The 11,240-nt window shown below is 39.7% G+C and overlaps 1 protein-coding gene across 2 annotated transcripts; it reads left to right on the top strand.

Annotated features, from left to right (window-relative positions):
* Positions 1–9,491: 9,491 nt before the first annotated feature.
* On the top strand, positions 9,492–10,514 carry fam43b (family with sequence similarity 43 member B). 2 transcript variants are annotated; one of them, XM_026333182.1, is made up of 2 exons: positions 9,501–10,322; positions 10,356–10,514. In XM_026333182.1, exons 1-2 carry the CDS (start codon positions 9,501–9,503, stop codon positions 10,512–10,514), a joined length of 981 nt encoding a protein of 326 aa, XP_026188967.1. The 2 variants fall into 2 exon arrangements, with proteins under 2 accessions (XP_026188968.1, XP_026188967.1); XM_026333183.1 differs by having other exon boundaries at positions 9,492–10,514.
* The last annotated feature ends 726 nt before the right edge of the window (positions 10,515–11,240 follow it).

Below are 11,240 nucleotides of genomic sequence, written 5' to 3'. Positions count from 1 at the left end.
AATCATAAATGGCCTCAAAGGCAGAGGTTTAATCCACACAAGTGGTTTTACAGCCATCCATTATCTATATCCGCTGATTCCTAATCAGGGTCACAGGGATCTGCTGGAGCCTATCTCAGCTCTCTTTGGGTGAAAGGCAGGGGTACACCCTGGACGGGCCATCATTCCATCACAGGGCCACATAGAGACAACTACACACACTCACATTCACTCCTGTGAGCAATTCAGAGTCACCAGTCAACCTAACATGTATGTTGCAGAAATGTCCCTGTCGGGTTTCGAACCAGGGACAGTGCTAACCGCTAAACCATCATGCTGCTGCTGGTTTTGATGTAAGTTTTGTTATTTGCATCACTGAACACTGTCAGTTATGGCAGGTCCACCACCCTCCATCTTCTGTTCCCAGTCTTGTCGAGAGGATCCATATGACATTCTAGTTTTAGGACTTAAATTGTTTGAGTTTATATTTGTTACACATTTGTTGTAATGTTTTGTTACAATTATTTCAATTTTTCTGTTCTTCTGTCACATAATGAAGACACAGAAAACATGGACATGTTCACCTTATTCCATTACAGGAAAACTGTATGGCTATAAGTGATTTTTTATTAGGTTGGGCCATTATTTTCTTCAGTAATGAACTGATTGTGTAATACATAAAATGTCAGAAAATAATGAAAAATTGCCTCATTACTTACATTAGCCTTCCTGAACATATTATAGTGTCTCTGACCAAGAAGAAATAATTGCCCTGTATGCCCCAGGAGGCTGTCCAGTAATAGACCATTTTCACATATCACATTTATGACATTTTGTTAAGTGTATTTTTGGTATTTGCATGGCACAGTAAATATCACCAACAACTACTGAGAAAACACTGTATGCTTGCAAAAAACACTTGATTATCAAGTGTATGCTGATGTAGACTGATGGTTCACAGTGTAATTCAAATTAAATGTAGGACACAGCCACAGCTACAAAAAATAATAAATGGTGTTAGGTGATTAAACACAGTGCATAAAAAGAGGAGAATCTCACCTTTTTGTACTGGATATGGAAAATACTGGCTCAGTACTGTGTGAAAGGGAAACATCCAGTAAACCACACACAAACTGTACAATCACACAGCTTGTGTGACAGCTGACAGCTGTGCACACAATTTATAAAGGCTTATTTACACATGAGCTAAATCTTAGGTTATAAATATTTGGTGGTTTAAACTTTTCAGTCATTTTAAGCCATTTGAAGATCTAAAAAAAAAAAATTCAGAGTCACATTTTAGCTTTAAAAGAATTTTGCACCATGCACCAGATGGTATCTGGTGGTAATCACATAACATTTATTAAATGAGTTAGTTTCACTGAGCTGACCTGAGTATAGCAGAGGAAATAAGAACATTTATAAATATAAAAAAATGCATTGTCAATTATAGAACAGTTTGGGAGACTTGTTAATTCACAATAGGTAAACATAGGTAAGTCCGAAATTCCATTTGTCACAAAAATACAAATACTATTTACATTTCTTTTTGCTATGGTTCGACAGCACCGTTATGGCCCTGAGCACGCATTGAATATAAACACACATTTGCAAGTCATTCAACAGATAGAAATAATGCCCCCAAATCAGTATTTGGATCCTGGAGACTCTAAACATCCAGATATTTTGTGACATACAAAAATGTATGTCTGGGTGAGGGTGCAGTCATGTTACATCTGTTTGTCCTGCATTGTTGCTCATTTTCAATTTTCCATTTTTCATGCAATGACAGCCACATAAATATCTAGAGGGAAAGAAATTAAACTTTAAGGAAAAAAACACGTTATCCTGAAGTTTAATCTGCAGTGATTTTTCCAAGGTCACAGACTGACTAACACTGATGCTCAAAAAAATCAAGAGAACTATTAATCACACAACAGATCTTAGTAAACAAATTATCCATGATGAAAACCTTAAAAATATAATTATATAATTTGTTCAGAACAAAATGGCATAACAGTCAACCCATGATCCAGGCAGTGTACTAAATTAGGGGCCACACGTGAACAATATGTTGTAAATTACAGAATGATGTTCTGAAATATAAAATCTTACAAGTAAAATATTTCTCCCATTCTCTTTGATTAATGTGCACTCCAGGTGTAATAACTCTGTGTCAAAAGAAATAAAAAACAAAACTGGATGGTCAGATGATTGTTTACGAAATAATCGATAACTAATTACCTAATTGTTAGAATGTTCATCATATTCAGTTTTTTCTTATTCACCTCCGTGAAACATTTAATTCGCCCGCAGCATTTACTCATTCTTCTCATTTAACTGAAGTGGATATAAGGCCAGTCCTATAGCAAAATTAGTACAGATTTGAACCAATTGAAATGGTAGTGAACAAGCCACATAGGGTTTAGGAAGACTTTCTTGCTTTGAGTTGACCCTCTGAGTTATTGTGGTTTCAGTGTTACATACATACATATTATGCTTCCTACAATACGTGTATTGGCAGTTTGACCTTGGGTCACCTCACATTCCCACATGTGCACAATTACATCTGAATATACAAAAGAAAAAATCCCAGACAACAGAAGGGAGCAAGGGAGAGTGTGAGTCAGTATATTTATAACAGAGTTCAGAGGAATGGGCAAGCCTTTTATTTAGATTAATTACTCCTCATCTCAGAGAAGAACCATATTTCATCCTCATAACTGGATTTTCCTTTGGGTATATTGCTTTTTATGCATAATCTTTGCATCATCAGATTTGATGGATTCTGAACAGGCAAACACTGTACTTAAAAATGATGTTTATAAAAAAGATCTTCAAAATTCATGTATTACATTGACTGAATGTGTTTATGTTAGGTTAAAAAACACTGAACTCACAGCTTTGATGTATTTTGTTATTTTTGGGAGTTTAAGTTAAGTTGATGTCACTACAGTGTTTTTGATAAATTAATAGCTTTCAGTAGACTACATAGAAAACAACAGACATCTAGATCAGGGGTGTCCAATCCTGGTCCTCGAGGGCCACTGTCCTGCTTGTTTTCGAACTATCCCTGCTCTACCCACTGCTCATTACCTGGATGATCTCTCTTGCGAGTTCCTGTCAGGACTCTGGCTGCGGCATTCTGGATTAAATGGAGGCTTTTTATGGAGATATTGGGACATCCAGATAGTAATGAGTTACAGTAATCTAGCCTTGAGGTAACAAATGCATGGACTAGCTGAAGTCCACAAACAGGATCCTCGCATATGTCCATGGGGAGTTGAGGTGGAGTTGTCCTATGTCGACAATCTCGTCGCCAACCTGTTTGCCCAGTGGCTCAAAAGATTTCATGACCACAGATATTAGGGCAACAAGCCTGTAGTCATATAATCCTGTGATGGAGGACTTCTTGGGGGCTGGGATGATGGCGCTTCACTTGAAGCACTTCACACAGCTCCATGGATTGGTTGAAGATCCGTGTTTGAAGGTGGGCAACAGCTCATCCGCACAGACTCTCAGGCAGGAAGGGGACACACCATCAGGGCCTGGAGCCTTATTGAGTTTTTCTCTCTGAAAGAGCCGTCAAACATCCTCTTCACAGATCTTTAGTGGAGGCAGGGGATCTGGGTGGGGTGCATGCAGTCCATTTACATGGGTGAGAGGTGTGAAAGGACTCTTTTCAAACCTGTTATAGAAGCTATTTATTAGTGTTCCCAGAGGTTTTTTGTGATCCTCATATTTTTACCTAACCTTTTGCTTTTCCCCTTGACTGTTTGTTATACTATGTTTCTAATTCGCTCACTTTGTCTCCCTGCTCAGTTTTTCTCTGGCTGGACTGTAAGTAGGCCTCTTTGTTAAGTAAACTATTGAACCTTACCTGCCAGCCGGTCAGAGTCTGCATTTTGGGTCCCATTCCACAGTTTGTAGCTTCTTTATAAGAAAAGTGACAGCTATGTTAAATGGTAAATGGACTGCACAAATATAGATTTTTTTCCACCATAATAGACAAAGTGCTTTACAGTTTTCACCGTCTATTCCTTTCACATGTGCCAATAGCCATGGAGTTGCCATTCAACTTGTGCTTTACTGTCTTGTCCATGGGCATTTTGACATGTGGACCAGAGGATCACGGCCCACGGTAGTGGCTCAGGAGGTAATAAATCTGCAATAAATCTGAAAAATTTTGTGGCTTGCTTCTGACAGAAAAGGTGCAACCTTGTTTTCAACCCCAGCAAAAGAACAGAAATGTCCTTGGGTCTTTTATTCAGCATTAGTCATGCTGTTTAGTAAAGTCTACCTTGCAGGTCTAGTGGCCTCTATGCCCACGTATACCTCCCACTTTCTTACTTTCTGTCACATAATCACTTCCGACACACATTCATGTGGATTTCAGACCAGCAGAAACAGCAACAGCAGATGTAGGCAACAGCTTTATAGGAGAAGTACAAGAGGCAAAAAAGAAGAACATATCTATCCTTCCCGATGCTGTCGTGTTGAATGATAGATGGAATTTCCTATGACTGGTTCAGATAAGCCTGGCACCTTGAAGGCCTGTCAACATTCAAACACACTGTGTTCCTTTTAGAGTATATCCAATTACACACCCCAACACCCAGCAGGCACTTACGTTTTTGTGCAAATCCTGTGTTGGATTTATCGCACACACTTTGAAATTGCAAAACATGTAACATACTTGACAAAAAGCCCAAGTAATTCAGTGCAGACCTTTTATTAGTAGTAGTATTATACAGCCAATGAACAAATTTTTCTACCTTTTTAATACTGGAACACTTCAAGCTTTTGGTGTTATCTTTGACAGCAGTTAATAGTAGTAAGCCCGCTGTGCCTCATATTTTTGCATATTCTCTAATGTCTGACTTCACAAATACGGTTGTTCAGATACAGCATCAGTCAAGTTTTTTCAAACCTCATTAAGGTGCCTATAATGGATCAAACACTCAACATCAAGAAAGTGATCAAAGGTCCTTGGGAATTTGATCAAAAATTCAAAAGCACCATATCTCTTGTAAAATATTCCTTTTGGAATAATTGAAAGATTATTTTTTGGTTCACTTGCTGTATGACACAGTTTTTAGCTCTACCTTGGCATACAATCTTATTCTTCCAGTGAAGAGCACGTTATTTGGAAAAGTCTCAGTTCCTGGAGATATTGAGATAAGCTGGCATTCTGTGCCTGGAGGATTGCCTCTGAGGACTACTCAACAAAAACGCTGGATATTTAATGAGGCTATTTGGCGCACACTTTGTTATGGTGACTCTCACATTCTGTCCTTCAAAACACAGACAATATATATATATATACATACGTGTGTGTGTGTGTGTGTGTGTGTGTATACATATGTATGTACCACTAACACATGCTTCAGAGCATGATCAAAAACGTGTAATTCGCAATTTGCCTTAATATAATTTACACACCCTTATCTCTAATTTAACCCAGCTAGTTGTCTTATTTTTAATTTGACTTTGCATCCAAACTAATAAATCACTTAGAGTGGTGCTTTATTTCCCTGTGGTATAGTTCAGGAGTAAATGAGAGGAAGGTGACCTGTAGGTCTCTTGTGACTCTATCTTTCTCCTGATTAAGGCTAGAAACAAGCCTCCTGTATCTAATGTTCTGCAGTGCCCCTGTTCATTAAACTATGATTCACTTAAACTGCATTATATATTCAGCCAAGCCTATGGGAATCTGTAGCATGAGACTGAGTTGGTATTGATTTGTATCCCTTGAGGCTTGTATCTCCTTTTTTTGTAAACAAAGAAATGACTACAACTTGACAAAAGGTTGATTTTATCAGAGTTGTTTGGGTGTAGGCGTCTTATCTTTGGCAGCTATCTGTATAAAGAGCACACTCAGACTAGCCTTTTCTATCATCATTCCCTCTCTGTTGTTCTTTACTGTGTGCCTGGCCGCCCTCACATAAATCAGCCAAGAGCTAGGACCCTCTCAGCCAGGGCCTGCTCATTGATTCATTGTGTTGGGTAAGTGTAGTGTGGTGAAGAGAGAGTTCAATTCAATTAGGCTGCCTTGCTAGACAAAAATATGTAGCATATGTTGCTCTGGATAAAAGGATGTCTTCAAGAGCCACAAAGAGACTGCAAATAAAGAAGAAGAATCTGGGCAGATTAAAGTTTGGATTGCTATGATAAGATTCGGTACCCTGTATCGCCTGTTTGAGATGATAACAGATGTGGATGATGGGAGGGGAGAGAGAAAGTTAGGGTTAGCGTGAATGAGAATGAACAGGGCTGCTGCTCAACTTTACAGAGTTTATAGAATCACCAGTGGCATGAGGATGGCAGTGTTGGACAATCTGTTAGTCTTTTTTTTTTTTAAACCACATTGGTTCAGACTGAATTATCTGAAGACTACTGGATGGATTTAAGTCTTGTTGACATTCATGGTATTTAGACAATGTAAGCAGTGTAGTATTGAACCAAGATAGTGAATATACTAACAAAACCTGAGGTTGTTAACATTGTCACTGTGAGCATGTTGGCATTTAGCTGAGTGGATAGCCTCACAGATTTGTTAACATTGCTGTAGATGCTTAGTATTTTTTTTTATACCCCACCAATCCACCCCCTTTTGTAACACATAAATTGAGGTTTTCGATTCTCATTAGTTGCAGTGGAAAAGGCTAATGAACACATGCTAGAAAGACCTTACAATTTTGAATTGTGATAATGATTTTTATCATGCAAAGGAACTGGTAGTTCTCCAACAAGATTAAATGTGTTTACAGTGTGTTCCATCCATCCATTAGCCTTATCCTGAAGAAAGTGGGAGGTGGGAGTATAAGAGTTATCAAGTGAAGAATATAATAAAGGGGATGCTTCCCCTTGTTGACCATCTGTGATGCATGCTTGATTGTGTGGCAGTTAACTTGCAGATATAATGTAGCATAAATTGCCAGGAAGGAGAGAATAAGATTGCACATAAAAATCAAGACACTTTCTAATTTCATCGAACAACACTCTTACACAGGGTAAGTGAGATGGCAGATTAGTCAATACTAAATACACAGATCCATTTGTGTAAAGGCCAAACTATGATGGATTTTTTCAGTTATAAGCATATCAGTCTGAGCACTCATCTTCTGTGGTTAGACATGGCCTATCTCACAGCAATTTGTTTAAGGCCTCTCAATTACACTGTCTTTGGAGAATCAACACGATTCTGGTTTATCTTGGATCAGATCTTGGTTTTTTCCTTTATTCACTAAAGAGCAAAAGTAGACTGACAGCAAAATCTCTTAATCATTTCACCAGGGTGACTGCCCAGGCTTTTCTCAACCATAAGGCCGACAGTTTTAAGTTTGGCCACATACCCTCTGCCTATGCATGTGGTTTACAAAGAAGCTCAGTGCGCATCCTGAGCTGGTGAGAATAACCGGGATATTAAACAGTAGCGAAGAGATAAGAAGAGAAAGGAAATTCAGAAATATTTCTGCACTCATATTGGCTCTATTCTTTAAATACCTGGAATAAATCATATCTACATATAAGATACTGCAATTAAATTTATTTTTTGTTCAGGGTTTCCTTTAATGCATAGCACATAGCAGTGCTAGAATAGAGATATTTATTTTCCAGTGTTGCTACAGTAACTAACCTCTCAGCAAACAACTTAATCCACCATCTGCAGTACACATGACAATTCAGTCGACGCTGGCTGCCACAGCTTGGTGGCAGACACAGATGATGCTTATTTTGATTTATTGCTGCAGAATCTTCCACTGAAAGAGCAACCAGCTTGTGTCTGCCCTATGAAGTGCGGGCCACTCGCGCAGATGTTTGGACACAGTATAAATATAGGACAGATATTGACCCACGTTCTTAATGTACCAAAGAAGATTGCACCATAAAAACAGCCCAGGATCCTAGAAATGATGTGTATATGTGTAAGGGAAACAGAAAATTATATAAAAAAAGAAATATATTTTAAAAAATCATTTGAAAAATATAAAAAAAACATGATGAATGTATAACCAAATTGCAAAATGTCAAATTTCATTGACAGTGTATTAGTTTTTCCCACAACATTCACATATTCACTCATAGCAAGTAAAGCACAGTTAAACTCTTTTATTGGGAACTATGATGATTTCTGACACACATTAAACAAGACAAAATGCCAAGCTTTCAGCTTTTTGATGCTGCACTTAGCTATATTGGAGCATAGCATGCTAACATGTTCAGAATAGCAGTCTTTAGCAGGCATAATGCTTACCATGTTCATCATGTTAATGTAGCTTATTAGGATGCAATATTTGGCTAATTTAATGAGCAATAATTTACACTAGAGCACAGCCGAAGCTAACAGAAATGTTATTAGTTTTTTATGATTAACCAAACACAGTTGCTTTCTGATGTATCTGCCACTGTGTGATGTACAAATAATGGCAGCTGTTTGTTTCCAAGTGTCATTCTCCCTTTTTTATGTCCTGGTAACTTGCAGGACATGTGTTTACTTCTTCAAATTGTAACCACAAAGCGCTTTTGTAGTCTTAGCATGACCACACTCAAGACACATATCCCATCCCCAACATCAATGTGCTACCCTTTCACTGCCCACACTGTTCAGAACATAATTAATTTTAACTTGTACAGGCAAAAACAAAATAGGACATACACACTATTAGTAAGATACTGAGTTGAGAATTTCTGCTTCACTCAAGAGCTCACTCAATTTTAGTAAGACATTGGACTGTGAAGGAAAATACATTATACTTATAATGATAATGGGACTCCTTGTTTCATACAGTACTTATGTTTTGTCCTTTGACTCTATTTTGGCTATTTTTAATCTCACTAACTTGCTCTTGAAATGTTTAGCAATATCACGCCACTGGAAGTTTTAGAACTGGGAGAGTGTGTTAGAGATGGAAAAGTCAGCATTTTATGTCTTTCTCAAGAAATCACATTTCCAAAGTGTTTATCTTTTTCAACATAAGGGACAATATATAATTATTATACTTAAACCTTATTCGTAGCAAGAAGCATTCATTGCACTGATAGGATTGGGCTGACTTAAACATTGAAATTAAAAAGCTGTCACATACAGTATTTCCCCTGAGAGAGAATGACGAGGCGATATATCCTGCTCCTCGGGTTTGCAAGAATCATAAATACAGTGATAACCTCAGTGCAAAGCTGGGTGGATAAATAATGCTTTGGTACAAAGCCATTTGGAAGCAAAACAATGAAGCAAGGAGGGGGTTGAGGGTGCCTGAGCATCAGGCTAAGACTCCTGTACTGATCAGCGCTGCATGATGCAGACAACAGAGGAGGAGGAGGAGAGGAAGGAGGAGCGAGCAGAGGGAACAGACTGACTGAGGCTCGCAGCTCTCAGTCTCTCTTCAGTGCTTCATAAAGCAGTCTCCCTGCTTTTCCTCTCTTCCATGCACAAACCGGCTTTACTGCTCTTTTTGCCTGAGCTAACGAGAGCAAACACAGCAGCAGAGGGGCTCAAGCGCACCAACTCTTTCCGCACCATGCTGCCCTGGAGAAGGAATAAGTTTGTTCTGGTGGAGGATGAATCAAAGAGTAAACCCAAAAGCTTAGGGACTGGGCTGACTTATCACTCCATCCTCTCCTCTCTACTGCGCTCCTGTCCTGATTTGCTCCCTGACTGCCCCTTTGACTGGGTGGGCAGCATCTTCCATACCAAACGGCAAAAGGTGGAACTCAACAAAGAGGAGCCTGTTTACAATGTCCGCTACCTGGGGAGTGTGGTCACCATCATGGCTAAGGGAGATGGCTGCACCCAGGAGGCAGTTGCCAAAATCTGGGCAAGGAGCAACTACGGGGAACAGAGTGTCAAAATGAGGTTGACAGTGGGGCCACAGGGCATCCGGATGAGCGCTGACAAATCTGGGAAAAAGAAACCCATCCACCTTTACTCTCTGAACAGAATCACTTACTGCTCTGCTGATCCATGTCGGCCCAAGATCCTGGCCTGGATCTATAGGCATCAGGTCAAGAACATGGCAGTGGTGCTTCGGTGTCACGCCGTTCTGGTAAACAAGTCTGAGAAGTCTCAGGCCATTGCCCACAGTCTCTACCAGAATGCCACCTCCGCCTTCAGCGAGTTCAAGCGGCTGAAGCGTCAGAGTGATTTCCGGCACTGCCAGCAGCAGCTGCTGGGTGAGGAAGCTGTCCCTCTGATGCCACTGAGGAGGCTGCTGAACGGTCAGTGTCACTACAGACCACCTGCCGACAACCCCGGGAGTGCCTCTCGCCTCTGCTCTATCACAGAGGAGGAGGAGGAGGAAGAGGAGGAGGAGGAGGAGGATGACAGCAAAAATGAAAAACAGGTTACAGAGGAACCAAAGGACGGTGAAGAAGAGCAACAGGAGAAACAAAAGGTTTTAATAACAAACACAGAACCAACACAGTTATTATCAGAGTTGGACATTGGGGACATTGCAAGATTGGAGCAGTGCCAAATTAACTTTGTCAGTGATAGCAACAACAACACATTTACGTTTATAACCTCTCTGGTGTGACCATAAAGTATTTTTCACAAATGTGATTCTGCAACACTACAGTAACACATTCCTCTTTTTGCCCTTCACCAACACCCCACTCAGGCTCCCTCCTGCCCCATCCACGTAATGTGAAGTGTTTACCAGAAACCTCTCCTATTACTGGGTCGTAGAGGATAGAGGAAAGACAGACGATCATTCTTTGGGAGTAATTTCTCTCCTGGCCAGATGGCTCCAATGCTGGTTCTGCAATAGCAGTTTGGGAAACTACGTGTTTACAAAGTGGGCTGGTGACTAACAATAGCACAATGAAGACAAGGACAATGATTTTCAGAAAACGCCAGAGCACTGATGCTGACATCACTGACATGTGGGTGACATGTTGATTACAGCACCAAGCAGGATGTGTTTATTAGGTCTCTATCTCTTATATTTGTGAGTATAACTAATGCCATGTGTGCCAGCAGGTACAATCTTTGGACTGACTTGTAATATTTTTCAGGGAGGAACTTTGTAAATTTGTCAGATTTTTCTAATATGACAATCCTCATTGATATTGTTCACAGACTGACCTTTCTGTGTGCTCACAATTGTAAAAAGAAGTTTATTACAATTTTACTAATGATCACAGCCGACAAAGGAATAAGGCTATAATTTAGGAGGCAAGCCATTGCATCGACATGTTTATTGCTACCATTTGTTACAGTCCTTATCATTTATGCATGACATGTCAGCAGCAACATTTTT

The sequence above is a fragment of the Mastacembelus armatus genome, chromosome 7, assembly GCF_900324485.2.
Source record: "Mastacembelus armatus chromosome 7, fMasArm1.2, whole genome shotgun sequence".
Taxonomy (NCBI): Eukaryota; Metazoa; Chordata; class Actinopteri; order Synbranchiformes; family Mastacembelidae; genus Mastacembelus; species Mastacembelus armatus.
This window is presented reverse-complemented; position numbering and strand designations above follow the sequence as displayed.